Raw genomic sequence first — 22,357 nt, 5'->3', positions numbered from 1 at the left:
CTTTGTCGGTGCCATGGTGGTTGTCACGTGGTAACAGCACAACTTGGGACAAAACCTGGCAATTTGAGTCACCGTTACCCCTCTAGCAGATGACCAACCTGCAGAGGCACCAGCGCGGAAAGGTCTGTCACAAACACACACAGAGGTCGTCCCCCTCTCCCCAAGCTGCTGTGACAAGGAAGCAAGAAGTGCCCCAGCTCTCCCACTGCATCCCCCGGGCTCAGCAGCTGCTCATCCCCGGGCTCTCTGCATCACCCTCACTCCCCCGGGCACAGAGGATGCTCGACCTGTCTCGGGAGGCTCTGCCAGCCCTCCCTAATCACACCCACTGCCATCGGCCACAGTTGCTGTCACCCACATCATCTGCAAGCTGTCAAACTCCTTGGGTGACATGGACCCTTCTGTGGGCCATGCCTCTTCCAGCCTGCTAGTGATGATGGGAAGACGAGTACACTCAGCCTGGAGTGCTCCTGTCAGTGGGGACGCGTGACTTCTGTCTCGCAGCATTCATGTCCCTGGCCTCACTTGCATTTGCAGTCCCAAACTTATTCCCAAGAGCTAACTTAATTTTTTCTCTTAGGCAGTTTTAGCCCATCGATACTTGTTCTGTCCTTGTTGACTGATGAGAATAATTAGTCTCTGGTCCTTTTATAGCACATCTGCTCTTTTTAAGACGGTATCGCTTATAGCACTCTTTTAATCTATAGAGAGGGAAACAGTTGCATTTAATTAATTGCTCTCTAAATAAACTAATTACTGGCAGTAATTTCAGCACACTCTGCACGCAGTTCGAACGCCTGTGCAGAGATCTGAAAGGCAAGCTACCCAGTCTAATGACAAGAAATGAAAGCAAGGGGACAAAATGTAGTTTATGTTGAGAGAGTCTACTTAAGACTATTATTGTTTAATTATTACAGACTGTATTAGTTAGTACTGAACTGTTTGTATCATGGTTCCTGCTCACTTTTGTTTCAAGGTTGCTTGGACTATGTGTGAAAGATATTGAAAAGCTATGCCAGGAAAAAAAAAAGAAAACAATTTTAGCTTTTTATTACTGTTATGGGTCAAACGTCATTGTCTAGCAATTTATCATTGTACCTTTGTTCTGAAATATGAACGATGGAGGTTCTTTGCTTGGGCCATTCATTTTGGTTTCTGTGCTGCAATAAATAGCCTCCTTGCTTCCCAGTGAGTGTGTCAAAGCAATTCTCCACTCACCTGTGCCCGGGATACAAGCAAGGAAAAACAACATTAGAACAAGGACTTAGCAAATTCGTGGCCTGCCTTGAGCAAATATAGACCTTGTTTTCTGGACTAACACAAGTTCCACGAGTTCCACTTACTCTAAGAGCAATTATGTGAAGATCAGTTACCTATAAAGAAGACAAAGGTTTTTATAGTATATTTCTATATTGCAGCAATGTGCAAGAGCTCTGTTGTAAGCGTGGTTTCACTGTGCGAGGGGCTGCACAAACAGTTGTGATCCCATAGGCTTTGCAACATAAATTTTTACAGAAGGAAAGTGTTCATTAGTATCTGCAGTTCGGGAGCCAGTCGATACCCTGGCAGCTGACAAGCCACAACTTTCATCACCCCGCCCTTGCCATTTGGGAAGTGTCCTGTTCCTGCCAAATCTGTGGGATAAACAGCTCAGCAGCAGCCAGGAGCCAAATCATTTGTAGGTTTTAAGTGTAGTGTTCAGGTATAATTGCCTGCTTTCCTCCACCATCACCCATGGGTTATTCCCAGTGTAAATCCTTTGGTGAGTTCACACATTCTCTGCTGTGGCAGAGGGCACTTCATGTCACTGAAGGATCACAGTGCTCTGCTCCAGCTTGGAAACACAGCATCAGGGCTCTAATAAACCATCCCAGGTGGTTTCGCAGGGACAAGCAGCAGCAAACACAGCAGCAGGCTGGGAGCGGGTTTGATGCAGCAGCCAGGTACAATGACAACACGACCCTGTCATCACCTGCCAAATACTGTCTTTTTTCCATTTCTAAAGGCAGGGACTTTTCCTTTGCAGGTCTCTGGTATTGTTTTAGCTTGAAGCTCCCCACTTTGCAGGACGAGGCTTACCTCCTTGGAGAGACAGCTGCTGCCTGCTCCTGGTGGAAGTGTCTGGTCCTTCGCTCTGCCTCTTCCCCATGAGTTTGGAGGTGCCTTCTCTCGGGTGGTCTTCAGGCTGATCCCAAATACCCATGACAGCAGCCTCAAAGGTCCCCACTGCATTGTCCTCTTCTCATGGGGATCTGAGCACACCCTCACAGCACCCCAGTCACCTTCGCTGGGTTTAAATGCAAACTTTTTATTTAGGCAAGAAAAAGCAGCTTGATCCCCAGGTTTGTGCTCTTCCACAGCAGCTTTTCTACCCTTCTCTTTAAGCACCCACAATGTAGGAACCACCTGGCTCTGGTTCACAGCCCTAATAACTGCCCATAAATGAGACCTTGCTCATGTCCCCCATGTCCCCCTTGCACCTACTGCTACCTGCTGTCATGGTGTACAGCACTGATTTGGGCAGAAACCACATTGAGTTTTCCAAAGTAAATTATCCACTATTTTTACCCCTTATTAGACTTTCTGCTAACTTGACTGTTACAAACCTTGAGCGTGCCGGGCCTGCAGCCTTTATCACACCAATCCTTTTGCTAAGCTGATCAAGTTCCATCTTCAAATTCCTCAGGCTCTTTTGGCCCCATGTCCTCTCCTGGATCGGATCCTCTTGATGTTGATCCTGGCTTGCTGTGTAATCTTCAGGAAGCAGCTTAGTGCCAGAAAGCGATGGCTAGAGGAAAAGCAAGAAGAAAGGCATCAAAGAGCAGAGCCCCATGCAGAAGGGCTCAGCACCACCCCAGCACTCTGAAAACCCACCTGGCACAGAGCCCTTCCCCTGGACCCATGCCCACAGCAGATCCCAGCTCCTTTTGCTGTTGTTTTCTACCAAAGCAAAGAACTCTTCCCCACTGCTCTGGAGATGTGAGAGGTCACTTTGTGAAAATTAACATGGGTTTTGCAAAATCAGGGATGGCAGGTAATGTGGGAGGGCGCTGCAGGGGGTCATACAGCTGAAGAGCAAAAACTGGATTTGGTGTGTTTTTAAATGCTAAAGCAGGTCGTTCCTCACTGAGTTTGGTATTCTCCACCATGTCAGCTAACAAACCACGGAAAGAGGTCTGCTTGGACTCACACGGAAAGTGAGAGGTGAGAAAGTAAGTGGATCAACGGTCATCCCAAGCTAGCTTGTCTTGCCTCTCTTGCAAAAGGAGGCTAGAGCAGGGTTTATCCTGCTTGGACCATCTTTTGCAGGGAGATGTGAATCTATGCTACAATGCGTGGAGATGGTTATTGCAAAGCCACTTTATTTATGGTGGTTTTATTGGCAGGGGAGTGGGAGTGCAATACAATTTTAGCCACTCTGATGTCTCTGTCTCCATTACATCCCACCTCCATTCCCAGAGCAGTTTTTTCTTCAAATTACATGATTCCTCAAACTGTACAAGGGACTTTCTGTACTTGAGATGGTACAAGATTAGCTGGATGGTCCTGCTGAGCAGGGTCAGGTGTGGGCAGTTCTGGGAGAGCTGATGACTCTTTGTCTCCACCACCATCACCAGTCCTGGCTCCACCAGCTGCAGGATCTCTTTGCATGTGGTAGAAATACGGTAGGGCCAAGATCTATGTGAAGCTCAGCCAGGATGAACTTGAGGTTGAGCAAAGATGCACCTCACACCATGATCCGCAGGGAGCCCAGCTCTTGGGCACAAGCAGGGCCAGCAGCAACTTTCTGGTAATTTTAGAACGATGCTGGTGAAGATCAGAAAGAGTTTTCAGAGCTCCCGAGTCCAAGACCACCACTTCTCAATGCCAACACAAACCTCTTCCACTGGAACACACCACCCTTTATAAACAAACACAGAGAATGCTTTTGTTTCTTCCTGTCCTTTTCAGATATTTTGGGTATTTGTGGCAATCTCTCCTGTTTATATAACAAAGCCACAGCCCCGTGTTTGTGGCACCATATCCATGGTAACCCTAATATAGCATGCACAGGCAACTAGATTTCATTAGGTGGCTCAGCTGCGGCAGCACCAGGGAGGGAATTTCTCTGGGATGCTGAGCTGTGCAGGCAGCCTGGTGGGAAGGGGCCTTGGCAAGGCAGCACCTTCCAAAGAGAAACAGGTTCGGAGAAATCAAGAAGCTGGAACCAGCAGAGGCTCAGCAAGGGGGATGTTAGAGTGTTTGTTGCTCTTGTGCTGTAAGGCACAAACTCACATGGAAGGAGGAGGGAATGGGTCTTCCCACCCACCGCTGCTGGGTCATGATCTCCTCCAAGTGTCCTCTCTTGGTTTGTGTCCAGCACATCTGCTGGTTAAATACCAACTGCTGCAGTCACCTGGCGAGATTCCCATGCAAAACAAACACAGGTCAGAGATAACCAGCCCAAATCGTTCACACTGTGACACAGAGACATTAAATACTCACCTGTGCCTCTGCTGGGCAAATGCAAACTCAGATTTGCAGCCCCAGTGCATGACAAAGACAACAAGCAGCCTGCACATCCCCTCTGGTTTGTTATGGGAACAGGACTGAGCAGAGTAATACTTTCAAAAGGACAAACAATTCTCCTGACTCCAGGACATAAATCAAACAGTTCCTACAAGCCACAAGCATCGTGCAGCCTATACAGCTCTGGTATGAAGGGTGAGAGGTGGATCTGGCCAGAGAAATTGCACACAACATTGATCATGGCAGGGGTCCCTGAGACCCAAAGAATTGCCCATCCATGTGAGCATCTCCCCTACATGCCAGCCCTCTCTTCCCCCTTCTCACACCATGTCAGGTCCAGCCTGAGTCAGACACTGCCTAACCTCATCAGCGCTGAGGCAAATTCGATCCGGGTGCTGGCTGACCGTGGATGGGGGCTGCGAACAGCAGAGCCCCCGGGGCATGGAGAGCTGTGTCCTGCTGCGGGAACAGAGAACGAGCCTCCCTCCCCGCCCTCACCCAAATTGAATTTCCATTTAAGTTAGCGAGGCAATGGATTATAGCTTGGAGGGGTGCAGCCTGCTTCAATCCCTCATTTGGTGCATCAGTTGTGTTTAAACCCACTTACCTGTAAGTCAAGCTTTGTTCCAGGCAGGCAGCCCTCACCTCCTGCCGATGGAGGCAGCTGCTTCCCCCGGCTCCCCGTCACAAATGTCAGGCACTGCTGCTTTCGGGGCTCTGCAAAACATAGCTTATCTTGCCTTTAGGACTGGCTTTGCAGCCATGGTCATCAGTGGCAGTGAAAGGCCACGGTAGTTTTAGCACGTTGCCAGGAGGATTTGGACGTGCGGCTCTGCAGAGGATGGGGCCAGCAGCACCCAGCGGGGGATTGATGCTGCTGGTGTTCGTATGGCATCCAGCACTGCCAAGCTGGGGCCTGGGGGACACATCTGAGCACTATCCATTAAAACAAGCCCTTCACTGGGGCTCACAGCATGCTCCGGATCTTCCCCATGCACCCTTAGCTCTTTTTATTCCAGGGGGATTCTCAGGGTCACCTGAGTCTCGTCTCCAGCACAAGATGCTCCCATGCTAGCACTAGTGCAATTGTGCCAGCATTAGCTCTGGCAAGAGCTCACAGGTGGGCAGAAACCTTCTGCTGCTGCTCTGCCTTCCAGGAAAGGGGCTGAGCCCACGTCCCGCACCCTCCGGGTGCTCCTCCCGGCAGCCGGCCTGTGGGAAGCGACTCTGCGTCAGCCCTGAGCAGTTGGAGTCTCAGAGTCAGGGAACTGGCATTTCTACATCTCATTGAAGTCTTAAAATAAACACCCGGAGCAATGAGCGGAAAGCTGGATCCTTGCTCCTCGCCTGGATTTATGAGCAACGACTGGGGAGAAACTGAAGGAGGGGGAGAGATATACATAATTTTTTTCTCTTTAAATAAATTCTCATTGCTTATCTGCAAAGTTCAGCTGTTTTCAAGCTGACCTGCCCATGTTATGCTGTTCCACTGCAAATTCCTTCTGTACAGAAAAGCTCAGGAGCTCCACTTGTGCACGCCAGCAACCTGGGGTTTCATCTCTAATAGACGCAGGCAGAGCTCGTTAGCTAAGGACCCCCTCCCACACCCCCGGTGAGGATCATTTGCCTTCTTGCCATGCTGGCAGCTCTGCTTCTTTCCCCTGACAATGAGGAGACAAAGCCAAGAGAGGAGGAGAAGCGGGTGAATCTGTGCTTGGAGGAGGTTAGAAGTGGGGCAAGGCAAAAATCTGTTCCCAAGGGGCTTTTGTAACACAGCCAGACATTTCCCCAGGCAGCCAGGGCTGGCGGACCAGGGACACCCATCTGACGCTTTCAGACAAGGATCTCGGAGTGCAGCAGGTCCAGGAACCAGCCAGCAGCCTCAGGCAAAGGGGTGGAGATGCTGCCGCCTCCTTTGGGAAGATGCATGGAGCTGCGGGTGGGTTGAGGTGCACACCCGGCTCCTGGGCAGGGAGCCCAGGACACCACGGGGGTTCAGCTCACACATCCTGCGAGTTCGGACCCAAGAGCTGCCAGGTTGGGAGCCTTCCCAGGCAGCTCTATTGACCTCCTGCATGTTAACTTATCTGGACAAGGGCTTTTAAAGCTGACACCGGCAGCAGTGGGAGGGCTGGAGTGGGGCTGGGCTGTATGCTGGAGTCACTGGTCCCATGGGGCATGAGATGGGGCCGAGGGATGCGCTTGCCTGGGAGGACTCAGCTTTCTCTCTGCTTTGGCATTTTGCCTGATAAAGCTGAATGAGAGATCACAGCCTCTAACCAGCAGGTCACCCGACAAGGAGAGACACTCCAGATCAATTGCTGAGTTCCCGGGTAATGGTTGTGTCTTAGAACAATAAAAACCTCATCAAATTTAATGTAGAGATGCCACACATTGATGACTCATTAAAACACTTGGGCACTGAGCTGAATCTATTTCCTCTCATTACACAGGCTGGGAAATGTGGATCCATTGGCATGACATTGCTGCAAGGACCACGAGTGAAACCCAAGACCCAGAGGGGACTCCACACAGGAGTCGTTTGAGAACATCGCTTGTCACGTGGGCTGGCATTAATAAAACACGACCACGAACTCCGAGACTAAAGCAAGGCAGTGTGTGTGTTTGTGTATCAAAGAGCTTGAGATGGTTCATTATAATTCCAATTAACATAGAAAAGTTAATAACCAAAAGAGAATACATCAGACTTTAAGCAAATGAGAAAGGGGAGGGACGAAAGGTACCTATAAACTGGAGCCAAAGTCCCAGCAGCTACAAAAGCAAAAAAATAACAAATATTTTATGTCTCAAAGGTTGAGGTAGGCAGGTCCTTTGATGGGAACCAAACCAGGGTTGGAAGGAAGCTGGGCTTTGCATTGGCATCCTTATTTTTGCTTAAGTGCTGTGCTGGCTTTGGAAGGGCCAGAAATAGTTCACACCAAGTTCACACACAGTGATCCCCCCACCTGCACCCAGCAGTGTGGTCAGGGAGTGGAACCAGGACTGGCCACCTTTCTCGTGACAAGTGATCCCAGCCTGTGGGACATAGGGGCCTGTGGCTGGGATCGATCCTGGGGCCATCCCAGAGCTTTCACCCTGCAGAACTGGGTGAGCAGCACCACGAGCCGGGCAGAGTGCGTCCACATGGTGCTCAGCAAGAGCAGCTTGAGAGTGAACAGCTCTTTCCAGCCACAAAGGAAGATTTAAGAATGAATAACATTAGCCCAGTCAAATTCAATTGCTATTGATAATGTCCATGTGCAATTAGAGCCAATTAAGGGGAGGCAGTGAATGACAAATGTTTGGCCAGGAGGTGGGGGGGTCAATACAACAATCCGATTTCCCAACAAGCAAATGCAATTAAACAGTATCGCTTACCCGGTTTGCCCAGGAGGGCCAGTGCATAAATGGGCAAAGCCAGACGCATGGGTGCTGTTCTCCCCAGCATGCAGACCTCGGGGTGCAAGCCCTGCCCCAGCTTTAAGCTGCGGGAGGTGGCATCCATGTACTTCACCATGATCGCGGTGTTCCTGGTCATCTTGGTGGTGGCCCTGCAGGGCTCGGCACCCCGCAAGAGTGATTTTCCCTACAAGGTGCCCCTCGATCCCCAGGGTCTGCTCGAGCTCTCCTGGAACATCAGCTACCCCAAGCAAACCGTGTATTTCCAGCTCCTCATCAGGGATCTGAAGTCTGGGCTCCTCTTCGGGATGTCGGACAGGGGCGAGTTCGAGAATGCGGACCTGGTTGTGCTCTGGAGCGATGGGCACAATTCCTATTTCGGGGTGAGTCGCTTGTGTGTTTGCACAGCTGCTTTTGGGGTTGCCTCCCTGTGGGTGAATCTGGCTGGTGGTTTGAAGGAATGGGGCTGGTCCAGAGCACGGCACAGGCTGGACCACTTGGGCTACTCAGGTGGACTGGGTCCAAAAGGGCTTGGGGACCCCCAGAGGAACCCACAGATCAGGTCTGCACATCACGTTTGGCATAGGGTCTTAAACCCAAAGAGAAAATAATAAACACAGCAGCACATCAGCGAGGCTGAGTGGCACCAGAACCGGGATGTCTCTGCTGTGTTCAGCTCCAACAGGTGGTTGTACAGACCAGCTCACACATGCAGGATGTATCGACGCCTCGGTTCACTTGTGTGCTGCTGTCAGTCACATTAAAAATTAACCACAGCTCCCGTGAATAACTTTGAGGCTGTGCAGAAGTTACCAGCCAGAAATCCCGCTGCTGCCAGCACCAATAACCCAGCCGCGAGCCGCGTTCGATGCTATCACAGAGATCAACAGGGTGCAAGCAAACACAACCTGATGGCTGCCAGCGGCGCGGCGTTATTGGAAATTAAACATGCAAATGTATTTTGGGCAGTATGTAAACGGTAGCAGATGGGGGGAAAACTAATTTCTGATTTTGCTGTTTGATATTGCTACTACAAATCACCGTCCTTTCTGACACAGTCTGTTCGTCCGGGTTCTTGTTTGGTTTGCCTTTCCACCGGGGCTGCAGTTACAGTCACTCCCCCTGTGTTCTCCTATCCCCAGAATACCACAATAGGCTTATTGCAATCGCGCTTGGCTGCAGAAAGCAATTCACATTTTTCCCCCATGTGAGGCTTTTCCAGTAAGTTAAATTTTACCTCTCTGCTTACTTCAAATTAACCATAAAATACACTCTTTCACAATCAGCCGCAATGTGATCTGCGGTGTAATGAAAGGATGAAAAGAAGGAGTTATTATCTGTACTGTTTTCCTGCTAATTACCAGCCATTCAGGATGCGTGGTAGCCCGAATGCTACAGTATTTCACAGCATCATGTTAAAAAAACATAAAGGAGCATTTCTAATCTGCCTTCATGTGCTCACGGAAAGACAAACAGCACTGAATTAAACACAGGGCAGCATTTGGGCTTTCCTTTCACTTGGTACTGAACAGCATCCTGCAAGGAGGTTTCTTTAAATCTCCCCAGTCTTGGTTTTCTCTCTCCCAGCAGCTTTTCTTCCGCATAAGTATGTCAGCTGTTAAAAAAGATCCAAATTCGCTTAACCCCCCATGTACTACAAGATTAATTTGCACACCATATTCCTATGAAAACAAATGTCATGCTAGCTTCATGTAGCTGATTTTACTCTCCCCCTCTAAGGACAATATGTTCTCAAAATATCACTCTATACTTTTGGCTAAAATGATGCCAAGATGCCTTAATCTTTTTCTTCTGTTTTTTTTTTTTTTTTTTTTTTTTTTTTCCCCAAGATAAGAGAACTGATGCCACTTGTGTACATACAGAAAGGTACTTCTTAAGTGCCTTTTATCAGTAAACAAAGGTATCAAAGGGAAATGCAAAAGATCAAGACAAATACACTGTTCAAATCCAAATTACTGCAGGGTTTTATACTCCAAACCTTCAAATCCTTAATCACAGGAGTAACCTCCTGCCTTGCTTCTCAGTGTGGCTTTGTCACCATCATCACCAACGTGCAGATTTCAGGAGGCCTTGCTGGGCTGCCAAAACAATCTGAACACAACAAATTAAGGATTTTGAAGAGTGTTAGCAATTCCTAAGGCTGACGCTACAGCCCAGCAAAGGTCTGATCTTAAATGGAGAGCAGCTTGTTTGTGGCCAGGGTCTTGGAGAACACATCACGCCCCCCGAGAAGATACACCCAAAACACAACACAGATCAATGCAACACCTTCACGTGTCCCTGCAAGCTTTCCTCCCACTGTATCCTTTCCCCCAGTCGCATCTTGACTCGAAAAGGTCTTTCTGCAGACTATTAATGCTGGGTCACGTATTCCTATGCTGAGCACCAAGGGTCTCGTGGCAGCTCTGCCCACGGGCTGCTAGAGGTGGGCATGGGGCAACCAAAACACAGGCTCCCTCCATCTCTGGGGTGCAGAGGGCGAACCAGACATATGGCAAACAGAAGGAGAACCTCACAACCCATGGAACCAGCTTAGCGGGGTGCTCTTCCTCCCGCAGGATGCCTGGAGCGATGCCAAGGGGCAGCTCCACATGGACTCACAGCAGGACTACCAGCTCCTCGGGGCTCGGAGGGCTACGGAGGGGCTCTACCTCCTCTTCAGAAGAGCCTTCAGCACCTGTGACCCCAAGGACTACCTTATTGAGGTACAGCATCACTCCACCCTGCTACAGAACCCCCCAGCCCCAGGGCAGAGCTCCAAACCCCAATTGTGTGGTTATACCAGACCCGTGTTTTGTTTCAGGGACAGCATTAAGCATCTGTGCTGCCTAAAGCAGAAAGGAAGCGTATTACAGATGTCAGTCCTGGGACATGAGTAATATTTGGCACGATCTATTTACAACCCCTTATAAACCTCTATAAAGTGTAGATTTTAGCTCGTTTGCATCATTCGCTGCTGTTAAGCATGTGTTAGGTCTATATAAATACCCTCCTGCATCACTCTGGTTTGCAGTCTAGAGCCAACTGTTCAGAGCGTTACAAAGAGGTGTTGGTGTTGTTCAACGGGACACAAAGATGAGGGTTGTGGCAGGAGCTGGAGCAAAGCGATGGCAAATAGAGCTGCTGTGGTGTGTTTTGGTCAAGTCCCTCTGGGTCTGCATTCACAGCTCCCCCATGAGATGGAGTGTGGTGGAAACCTTCCAAGTAGAGATGTCGGAGAGCTTTGGGGTCTCAGCCATAGACCCCAGGGGCGGGCAGGAATCAGCACAAGGCTCATTTCATATGAAAGCCTTTGGTGGGCAGGATATTTTAAAGTCAACGTGGGCACAGAGCATCCTTGAGTTTTTATTGCTGGTTTTCAAAAGCTTGTCTTGTGGTGGGAAATGTCTACCATCTGCCAAAACACAGAGCCCTGGAGGAAAAAAAATCTGTGTGTGAGCCGGGAAAAGACTTTCAGGTCTTTATTCTCTGATCCTTTAAGGAAAAAAAAAATACGATCTTTTTCCTTTCTTCCTTATCTCCTGTCCAGAGCTCTCTGTGTTCAGCAGCACTTCCACAGTTTGCAGTAGACTTTCAGCAGAGCTTCTTGCAGCACTCCCTGCAACAGAAGCTGGGAAAAGGGAGGATTTCAGAGAAAAGATTTGTTTCTGCTGTACATCCCCAGGCTGCTGCCTGTGGCCATTGCTGGGGCCGGGCTGCAGGGTGGGATGAGCTCTGAACTCATCTGGTTGTCCCAGCCTGGAGCTCAGGAGGGACGAGGGGCTCTGAAAGAGCAGAGAGGAGATATTACCCTTACGGAACTGATGCCATGAAGGGAAAACTTTTCAGACTCTCCCAACTGGTAGGAAACCCTCTGTGATCACATCAGCCAAAGAAACACCCCAAAGTCTATTGTCTTCCTGAGACAGCACAGCAAAAGGAGCAACTGATGAAGTCAGGGTCACTTCCCATCTGGGGATGGATCAAGAGGTCCATTCCTGGATTCCTGCCACCAATATTGGTGCTAATAGTCCACGCAGTTCACATTCCCGCATAAAAAAACTCTAGCTGAAACACTTTGCTCTCACTTCAGGATGGCACCGTGCACCTTATCTACGGGATCCTGGAGAAACCAGTCCATTCTCTTCAAGCCATCAACATCTCTGCTATCCAGAGGGGACTGCAGAGGGTGCAGCTGCTAAAGCCCAACATCACCATCCCTGAACTGCCCAGTGACAGGAAGACCATGGAGTTAACGGCCCCCAACATTGTCATTCCCAGCGAGATGACAACCTACTGGTGTTACATGGCAGAGCTCCCAGCTGGCTTCCCCAAACATCACATTATCATGGTGAGAGGCAGAAGAGGGTTTCTTTCCCTGCTGCAGTTCAACAATCACGTTCACATTCAGTTATTCTGCAATGTCCACCTCTTCCCTGCCCTTTCACAGGCTTTCAGACCCATATATCTTCTCCAACAGGGTACCAAAACATCTCCCAGAGCCATCCCCCCAGCCAGTAGCATCCTCATGTCTCTTAGAGACTCCAAAGTCAGAAGTTTCTCAGCAGGAGGTGGCAGACAGGTGACATCAAGCATGTACCAGGGCAGGCTTCGAGCAGCTCCCTTGCAGAGCTGACCCCCTGCAGAAGGCAGAACTGTAACCATCAAGGACAGACCCATGGCAGCATCGTGGCACACTGAGCCATGCAACTTGTGTGCGTTGCCCAGACATGTTGCATGTGCTTGGGTCTTCCTGAAAGGAGAGGCAGAAACCTGCAGGCAGGCTGGTGCTGGGGAAAGGCAGGAGTAATGTCAGCCTGACCTGTCTGCCCATCACCAGCTGCTGGGACAGCATCGCCCGGGCAGGCGCAGAGGTGGCTCGGCAGGTGATCTGGCACATCCAGAGTCAAAACCACACAAGGGGGTGAGGGAAAACCTGACACGCGAACTGAAGCGAGTGCTTAGTGATTTATAGGGGAGAGACGTTGCAAAGGAAAACTCAGAAGGAGGATTTTCTCTCCAACAGATGGTGTGAAGTGAATCATCTGTGTGTAAGTAAAAAGTGTGTAACTCCTGATACCTTCCCGCTGCTGCAGAGCATTCCTTCAGCTGGTGCTTTCAGCCAGAGCTGTTCCTCAGGCTCGTTTGAAGTCACTCTTTCTGCCCCAAATCCCTGTTCCCATGCCCTGAACAGCTGTTGGCTACAAACAAAACCCAATAGCTTTAGGCAGAGCTACTGCAACATGGTCAGGACCCTCTTTAGGAAAAAGCAATGTCCCCAGGGTCACCTCAGCCCTGCAAAACTGGCAAAGGACTCACAAAGCAGACCAGGATCTGCTGATCAGATGCACCAGTCATTAGAGAAGGGATGAGATGTTTCTCTAGGGGTTGTGGTGGACTCTGAGTTGGTCCCGAAGCCACTCAAGAGCTCTTGGCCCTTGTTGCCTCATGCCCAACCTTCCTGCCCCATCATATGGCAGAAACTGTCTCCCATTCAATAACAGACAACAGACGTACCTGCCTCAGGCTCCTTGGAACTTGCACGGACAGCAGCTCCTGGGGATGGGCTCTCAGCAAACGGTCTTTATGTTTCCTCCTTCTTGGACACTGCTTTGCAGTACGAGCCAGTGATCACGGCGGGCAACGAGGCCATTGTCCACCACATGGAAGTCTTCCAGTGCGCTGCAGAGTTCGACAGTTTTCCCCTTTACAACGGACCTTGTGACTCCAAGATGAAGCCAGAGCGGCTCAGTTACTGCCGGCATGTGCTTGCAGCGTGGGCCATGGGAGCACAGGTGGGTGCAAGGCGAGACCCACCACCCTGGTTTGTGAAAGGTTTGCTCCCAGAAGCTTTCCTGCTGCATCCCAACCCTTCCCGATCCCGTCTCAGGATTGTCCCATGTGGGCTGCCCCAACCCTGGTCTCTGCTGGGATTTGTGTCCAGCCCTATCCGAGCTCCCCCCAGCAGTGTCTGAGTTTCCACCCCAGCCCACCTCCTCAGTGCCATAAATCAGTGTGACGCCCCTGCTCAATGTTTGTACCATTGCACGTGCATGCTGGCATGCAAGAAGCCTTTGGAAGCAAGACCAGCTCAACAAGCACAACCAAGAGCACAAGGCATGTCCCTCAGCCCATGGTGGGGTTATGACTATGCCCAGACAATTCCTGTAGCCTTTTCAGCCTTGTCCTCAGGAAAGCCACCCCACCGATCCCCTAAAACTCTCCCTTTCCTTCCAGGCTTTCTACTACCCTGAAGAAGCAGGTCTTGCCTTTGGTGGCCCGGGCTCCTCCAGATACTTACGCCTTGAGATTCATTACCACAACCCCCTGATGTTCAAAGGTGAGTGGGCACATGACGATGCAAAGTGCCTCCCCAGTGAGGAGGTGGCAGGAGAACTGGGTAAACACCAGGGACTGACACCCTTCTAGGGAAGGCTTCATACAGCACAAAGCCTGGCCAAAATCATAGCCCTGTTCGCAACTTTCAAAAGACCTCATGGTCCAGATCTGTGCTACACATTAAATCTCAGCAAAGTCATCCTCACTGGAGGATGGACCCCATCCCTGTGCATGCCCAGCAGTGGGGAGGGATGTTCAGTAGTTAGCTGGGCTGTCACAGGGTGTCCCCCTCCCATTTCTCTGCAAGGTGGTGGGTCTGAGCTCAGAGCCAAGAGCAACAATGGTGCCAAAATCACCAGAGAGACAGTACCAGTCTGGCCGGGGATAGGGAAACTTAGATGTTGTTTTAATGGTACTCCTGCTTTGATAACATTGTCAGGAGACACATTAAAAAAAAAAAAGGATTCCAAATAACCCAGTTTCTTCATTTACATAAAAACATGTAGCTTCTTGACTAACCAAGTATATTTTTAGGAGACCAGAGCATATGTACTGTAGATCAATCATAGCACATTCGGCAACTCGAGAAGAAACACGTCTATAAATATGGAGCTCACGTCTTTCATAATTTATCTGCCTTTGCATGTTAACCAATAGTGTTTCCCCCTGTTATTCCTATCCCAGGGTGGGCTCCAGCCCGGAGACAGGGGGTTCAAAGCCAGCCTGAACCCTCCTGACCTACTGAACCAGCCCCTTCCCTTCGCTTGCAAAGCACATCAGAGGCACAGGGTCCTCTCCAGCCACAGCAGCTGTGTTTGAGCAACGGGAGGGGGTTAAATGGAGCAATCTCAAATGCAAGAGAGGGCAGAAGCTTTCCAAATACTAGGAGTACTTGCTCCATAGGCATTTCTCCTCCTGCCAGGCCCCCAACAACAGCACGCCCTTAGTTCTTTGGATGCATCAGTTACAGAAAATGCAATGAGACTTATTTCTGAGGGAGTTCTCCAAAGCAACACATGATCCATCCTGCTTCGGGCTCTCCAAGGGTACTCCTTATCTCTCCTGGGAGCAATTCATTGTTAGGTTGGTGACCTCTCTAGGGGACCAGGCACGTGGCTGGGGCCAATCAGTAAAGAACTGAGTGAAAAAATCCAGGATTTAAAACCAATAAGAACCGTGCACACAAAAAAAGCTGTAGGTGAGAGGCCAGTGTGCCTCTCCCCACTGCAGCAGTGTCATTTTTCACACCTGACCTTGTCCCAGCAGCCGTCACTTCTCCAGAGGTGACCTGAAGCCTCATCCTCTCACCTGCCAGGTCGCCGCGACTCCTCGGGGATCCGTCTCTACTACACGTCCACCCTGCGACGCTATGATGCCGGCATCATGGAGCTGGGCTTGGTCTACACACCGGTGATGGCCATTCCCCCGGGCGAGGATGCCTTCATCCTCACGGGATATTGCACCGACAAATGCACCCAGCTGGTGAGTCTCCATCCTCTCTGCCCTGGCTTCTTCTTGGAGAAGAGAGGTTGCAAGGCAGAAATGATATAGTACTAAGCTCCCAATTCCCAGTTTTAAACTCCCCAAATCCTTTACCACGAGGTTGTGTTGGAAAGAAAAGATCTGCTGTGTACAACAAACAGCAAGCAGCTGGTTGGGATGCGCTGAATTCCCCCTGAAGCAGCTCTCCTGGGGAGCCATCTGCTCCTGCTCCCGGGGTACCATTCCCAGAAAACTCACTGCCAAGCTGGCTGTGTCCTGGCGGTGCTTTCCCCCATGGAGATGGGAAGATTGGCCTCTGCTTCCAAGAAGCTCACCAAGAGCTCTCTCAAGTACTGTTTCAAAATGCCCCCCTTGCTCTCAAGGAAGTTTTAGTGGATGTTTTTGTAGGGCCTACCCAAAATGAATCATTTGTGCTGCCACTAATGACTGCAAGGAAGCAGGGAGCAACCAGCTCAGCTGTTCCTGCTGACTTAGGGCATGGCAGCACATCAGTTAGATTCGGAAGCGGATCAAGCATCTGTCCCTTTGCAGGGACCTCACTCCTGTGCTACCCCAAGGGCCCAGCAACCCCCTTAACCTCCATGCAGGAGCCAGTGCAGGGATGGCTAGTCCTGAGCACACAGCATGGGGAAGCACAAGATGGGAGAGGGATCGGGTCGGGCACAGGGGCTTGAGCCATCCTTCCCCCAGGCTCTGCCTGCTGCCGGCATCCACATCTTCGCCTCCCAGCTCCACACTCACCTGGCAGGAAGAAAAGTGGTGACGGTGCTGTCCCGGGACGGGAGAGAGCGGCAGGTTGTCAACGCCGACAGGCACTACAGCCCTCACTTCCAGGTACAGGGGTCTGCAGGGGTCCTGGCTGGATGTCACCGGTGGGGCTGCCATGGCACAGAGCTATAACGTCACTCTGACATGTCCCCTTTACCTCCCTCCAGGAGATCCGCATGCTGAAGGAGGTGGTTGCAGTTTTTCCAGTGAGTGGCTCCAAAAACTGTGGTGGCTTCTAAACAGCACGAGACCTTCCCCTGACCCCACATCACTGAATCCTCCTTTATATCACCTCGTCCCCACTGCTGCCAGCAGCCCCTGCCCATGCACAGGCACCCGCTACCATCCAGGACCTCCAGGGGGGCAGGAGGACATGCTCCCCATGGTCCCCAGGTCATATCTGCCACCCCCATGCAGATGCCTTGGGGACATCAGATCTCATCTAACATGGTACAAAAACGGTGTGTGGGCAATTGAACCATGCTGGGAGCTAAATTAAGCACGTAATTTAGCTGGGCTTCCTCTAGCAGAGGGAGGCTCCTCGGGGGGTGAGGGTGAACTGTGCACGCCTGAGAGGTGCCCCCTCCCTCCTTGCTTAGTAGAAGAGATTTGGCAACAAATGTGGTGGGAGCAGGTGGTGGAACAGAGGCTGAGCATTCCCCGGGGCTGTACGGTGAGTAAGGACCCAGATCCAAAGCCAAGGGCACCCACAGGAGCATCGTGCACCAGGAGGTTGCATCGACCACAGAGGGGATGCAGTTGTGCCATCAAGTTGGGTACAGGTTTGGCAATTCAAAATGTTGCCTAAGTGCGTTTTTTTAGGTGCTTCAGCCCTGCAGAAATTCTTGAAAAGTGAGGAAAAAGCAGGAAACACCGTCCCAGGGATACGGCCCTAGGGAATCTCCCCAGGGGATACAAGCTCAGCAAGTGTTCCTGTGGCACCATGGTCGGTGCTGGTGGGGAACCAGGCTGCCTGCAGGCTGCAGGGAGCAGAGAACCGCTATGCTACAAACTCCCCCAGCCCCAAATTCGCTGATTCTCTGAAACTCTGCACTCTCCCACCTACACGTGTCTGTGTTCAAACCTCCCAGGGCGATGAGCTCATCACGACCTGCACATACAACACGGAGGACCGGAGCCGAGCCACCGTGGTGAGTGCAGGGCCAGTCTGTGTTTGCACCCCAGGGTTGGGGACACCCACAAAGCGGGCACCTGCATGAACCTGGGCTGAATTACAGCCAGTGAAGAAACGAGCCCACAAGGCTCTGCTGCCTGCAGTGGGGATGGTTAGGTGCTAATTGAGAAGTCGCATGTGTCACTCCAATTCCCATCACAAACTGTTCCACCGGGGATTAATTGTAATTAAAGAGAAGTGGCGTTTTTTGACAGTGCATGTTATTTTCTTACATAGGCAGCAAAGAAGAAGAGCCTGTCAGAGGTACCATCAACAGGGACGAAGCTAAATATAGCAGAGGGATTATAGGAAATCTGCATTTTAATGTAAAACCACACGATCTAGCCTGAGAGTCTATCCTTGCATAAAAGGCAGATGGGCAGATGAGCAGAGTGCTGCCCATCCCATGCACCTGAAGGGACATGTATATATATATAAATATATATATATATATACACACACACACATCTACACATATGGGTGGGAGATTTCTGCCTCTGTAGCACCCTGCCCGTGCAGTCCTGGCAGGGCAGAGCCAGACCTGTTTTGTGTCTGTGCTGCAGGGGGGCTTTGGCATCCTGGAAGAGATGTGTGTGAACTACGTGCACTACTACCCCCAGACCCAGCTGGAGCTGTGCAAAAGTGCTGTGGATCCGGGCTACCTGCACCGATACTTCAACCTCGTGAACAGGTACGGAGCCCTGCATGGCGGTGCTGGGTGGAGAGGGACCATTGCAGAGCCCTTGGCTAGTAATGCTGGAAAAAAAAGCTTATAAAGTGGGGTCAGTGCATGGCCAAGTGCTTACATGCAAAATACTTCTTATACCCTGGGGCAAACAACAAGCATCCCTGCAGCTCATTCACCCACCATGAGAGGGCTGAGATGCTGACCTTGCACACCATGTCCTACTTATGGACAGTCCGTCTGGCCCCAAATCTTGCCCCCCAGGTGCTGGCTCTGCTAGTCTCTCCCTCCTCCCACTGCTGACTTCAGAGCCTTTCCAACCTGAGCTTTAGGCAGGGAGGAATTAGACACATCCAGGGCTGAAAGGGGACGGCATTGCTGTGTTTCAGTGTGGCATTTCTCCTGCCGCAGGTTTAACGACGAGGAGGTCTGCACCTGCCCACAGGTCTCTGTCCCACAGCAGTTTTTCTCTGTCCCCTGGAACACATTCAACAGAGACGTCCTGAAATCCCTCTACAGCTTTGCTCCCATCTCCATGCACTGCAACAAATCCTCAGCCGTCCGCTTCCCGGTAGGTCCAGCTTCACAACTAAACCTTCACAGCACAACTCCCGGCCATGGGTAAAAAGCAGCTTGGCAGAGCTGTGCCACAGGGTGACCCCGAGGAGATGGGACAGGTCCCTGGTGCTCAGGACATGGCTGCACCACCTGAGCTCGGGCCAGGGAGCTGGAGCTGCCGGGAACGCCGGTGTCAGCAGGACACCCAGCCCAGCACACACCCAGCGTGTAAAACGTGGCTGTGCTCGGCCAGATTCAATTAGGAGATGCATTTGCATAAAGCAATTTTGAGGCTGCTTTTGCTGAGTATTAAAGCAGGGCTTGCTCCAGAACCAAGCAGAAACGTGAGGTGGTTTTTAGGATTTTGGCAAATCACATCAGGTCCCAGCAGAGCGAGCTCATTACGCACAGCATCTGTACAGTCTCCAAATGCAGCGAGCCAGTGAAATGTAAAGGATAAAGAGCCGTGAGATCTTTAAAGAAAAACCAGGCCCAGCCACAATGGTCATGATGATGATGAAGACTTAAAACCACTGCTGGTCCCTATGACCATCAGCTCTCAGTGGCATATATCAGCGTAATAAACTTACAGTATACCTGGAGGATGCTGAGCTGGCTGCAGGGAAGACCATCAGCTTTCTGTCCTGATAAAAACCCTTCAGCAAAGTCTGCTCTGAAGGGGGCAGAAACCATTTCTTGGTCATGCAGAACCTTGCTGCAAGGACAGAAGTGGCACAGAAGTTTTGTGCAGCAGCAGAACTGTGAATTAAGCCTCTTAATTGCAGCCCAGGCAACTCTCTTGCTTTCAGAAAGGTCTGGGGAGCAGCTGCAAAGAGACTTGAGCGGAGCTGATCCGAGGCCGGCACAAAGTGGGTCACGGTATCGCAGTGAGGGTGAAGGAGCTGAGCTGCCCCTTCTGCTCTACTGGGGTTTGCAGAGCGAGCCCGATTTTAAGATACCTCATTTATTCCACGCTGTTTCTGCCAAGAGAAAAGCACCAGCTTTCAATTAAGCTCATGTTTTTGCAGTTCAGTGATCCCAAAACTGAGGAGATTTCTGAAGGGACTGAGTGCTGCTAATTAACAAGCAAAATCTCAAGGTAACACTTGTGAGACTCTGCAGGGACATCACTGTCCCCGGGTCCCCTGCACCTGCGAGGCTTGCAGTGAGTTCTCTATACTCTGCATTAACTGCTTTTGAGTGGAAATCTGAAAGCAACAACTATGGAGACACTCCAAATGCCTTTGATCTACCCCAAAAGCAGGGTGCTGGCAAGGCGTAAGCAAATGGTTTGGGAGCAGATGCACTCAGGGCTGGGGCCAGCCTTGGAGCAAGTGCACCCCAAACATGGTACCTGCCCTCCAAAGCCATCATGTTGCAAGAAGAGTCGCTTCTCCGGCTGGCTTCTCCCTCTCTGCTCACTCCCCCTGTGCTTTGGGAAGGTCTCTCCATTCCCCCTCCAACTCTCCTCAGGGTTTTCCTGGTGCCAGTGCAGCCTCTAGCCCATTTTGCTTGACATACTCCAAGGAATTGCATCTGAAAACATGAAAATCAACTTTCATCTTCTTGGTGATGACTCACGGCTCTACCTCTCCTCTCCAGACCTCCCTCCTCCTGCTCACGCTGCGGCTCAGCCTCTTGCTGACGTTTCCACATGAACGCGCAGACGGCAGCCAAACTATAGCATCACCAAACCAGAGCTCAGCCCAGGCTGAGTCTCCCTTCACCCTCACAGCCCCTGCCTGCATCTCAACCAGCCTCTAAACCCAGACCAACACCTCACATCTGAGCTAGACCCTGCCTGGCAGGCTCAGCCCTTGGCACTGGGTGAACCCGGGATGTTGCTTCTTGCAAGGAGCATCCCCAAGACAAGGTGACCCCGTGCACACGTGGAGCTGGGGGTTTTGTCCTGGCTGTGGTCACCTTGAGCCCTGACGGCTGTGACAGCCCTTCCCTGGCTCTGCCCCACGGCACCTCGTCCAGGCTGCTGTGTCCCTCCTGTTTCTCAGCAGCTGCACATGAACATCCATGCTGCCACACCGCAAATGTCACCTCCAACCAACCTTCCTGCCAATACTTGTTGGAGAGAGTTTCTCAGGGCTGGGCTGAGAGCACGGTGGGTCAGTGGGATGCCCTGGTCTGTGATCTCCATCTAATTTGGTGGGTAACGCTTTTTGGGGCGGAAACTCCCTAGTTAAGATGGGTTGGTGCAACACAGTGCATTGCAGAAATCTGCACGGCTAGGAGGATGCACAGGTGCTTCTGCAATACAAATAATTAGCAATGTCTCCTAATAAAGCATCCTGGTTTGGGCTAAGAACCCTTCAAATATTAAAGATCATTTAATTTTTACAAGTAAGGAGAAACACGGAGTCTCCAAGCAGCCAAAACCCCAACTTGGTCTCATTGTACTGAACTCTCTTGCAGGGCGAGTGGGAGAAGCAGCCGCTTCCCAGCATCACCGAGAGGCTGCGGGAGCCCGTCCCTCACTGCCCACCCGCCCCGGGGCCTCGGCCGGCCGCCCCCCTCCCCCTCGACCTGGGCAAACTCAGGAGGGACTGACTGAGCGCCTGGCTCCTTCCATCCAACAGGAATCACCTCCAGGCAGCAGTATCCACAGGAAACATCATCCCATTCCTCTCCCGGCATCCCTGCCTGCGCAGCAATGCTGGCCGGTGCCCTGGCCCCTGTCTCCAAGGGGTTTAGGGCTCACGAGTTAAGAGTTCAGAAAGTACTCTGGAGATGGAAAGCGCTATATTTAGTGCGTTATTAGCAATCCCGGCTCTGAGTAATGCTGCTTTCCGCCCCCAGAATAATAACGCAGAGGTTCGCTATTGTGCCGAACCCAGCACAGCCCCAGGGAGGAGGGGGAGAAGCCTATTTTCCCACAGGGAAACTGAGGCACAGAGCAAAAGACCTGTGTGGGAGCATGGTACAAGCCTTCTCAGTGCCCCACAGTCCCGTTGAGCTCAAGGCGGCCCCGTGGGTGCTCTCCCACGTTGGTACCTGTGGCAGGGATGGAGGGAGAGATGCTGTGACACCCACCCGGCGTTCGCCTCCCCGCTGCAGGGACCGCGCTCCCCACTGTGCTCCTCCTTCCACTCCCCCGCGCCAGGGATTATTCATCTTGACGCCACCAGATGCCAATGGCCGGGAACAAATGATACCTCTGTGATGGGGTTTAGAGAGGGGGAGGGATTGGGGGGAGGGACACGGGGGGAAAGACAAACCAAGACAAACCTTTTAGCAGGAAAAATGACTCCATTAAATACCTAAATGTAATGGAAAAAAAAAAAAAAGAAGAAGAAGAAAAAATTGCTTTTGCTGTTGAACTATAAAGGGAAAATACTCGGGAGGGTCCCTGCCACTCGCTGCCTTGGAAGGGGGGCGTCCAGGGCAGGGTGGCAGCTGAAACCTGCCCT

At 51.2% G+C, this 22,357-nt stretch overlaps 1 protein-coding gene and 1 long non-coding RNA gene across 2 annotated transcripts; one reads left to right on the top strand and one right to left on the bottom strand.

Moving 5' to 3' along the window:
• Positions 1–645: 645 nt before the first annotated feature.
• Positions 646–21,353, bottom strand: LOC135575846 (uncharacterized). Its single transcript, XR_010467181.1, has 6 exons — positions 15,556–21,353; positions 5,117–13,590; positions 4,276–4,396; positions 2,607–2,788; positions 2,080–2,287; positions 646–1,218 (listed from the first exon to the last, which is right to left on the bottom strand). It is a non-coding gene; the product is annotated as an uncharacterized LOC135575846 (long non-coding RNA).
• Positions 7,917–21,599, top strand: DBH (dopamine beta-hydroxylase). The gene is made up of 12 exons (XM_065035690.1): positions 7,917–8,291; positions 10,488–10,634; positions 12,002–12,259; positions 13,527–13,703; positions 14,146–14,248; positions 15,563–15,729; positions 16,441–16,584; positions 16,686–16,724; positions 17,610–17,669; positions 18,256–18,383; positions 18,789–18,948; positions 21,363–21,599. Exons 1-12 carry the CDS (start codon positions 7,917–7,919, stop codon positions 21,495–21,497), a joined length of 1,893 nt encoding a protein of 630 aa, XP_064891762.1. The 3' UTR covers positions 21,498–21,599.
• The last annotated feature ends 758 nt before the right edge of the window (positions 21,600–22,357 follow it).

The sequence above is a fragment of the Columba livia genome, chromosome 19, assembly GCF_036013475.1.
Source record: "Columba livia isolate bColLiv1 breed racing homer chromosome 19, bColLiv1.pat.W.v2, whole genome shotgun sequence".
NCBI classification, from domain to species: domain Eukaryota; kingdom Metazoa; phylum Chordata; class Aves; order Columbiformes; family Columbidae; genus Columba; species Columba livia.
The sequence above is the reverse complement of the archived record's forward strand: the minus strand, read 5'-3'. Positions and strand labels throughout refer to the sequence as shown.

Coding starts and splice junctions, on each gene's coding strand:
- DBH (XM_065035690.1), top strand. CDS start 7,917: ATGGGCAAAGCCAGACGCATGGGTGCTGTTCTCCCCAGCATGCAGACC. Junction 10,635..12,001: donor CCAAGGACTACCTTATTGAG/GTACAGCATCAC, acceptor CTCTCACTTCAG/GATGGCACCGTGCACCTTAT. Junction 18,949..21,362: donor CCTCAGCCGTCCGCTTCCCG/GTAGGTCCAGCT, acceptor ACTCTCTTGCAG/GGCGAGTGGGAGAAGCAGCC.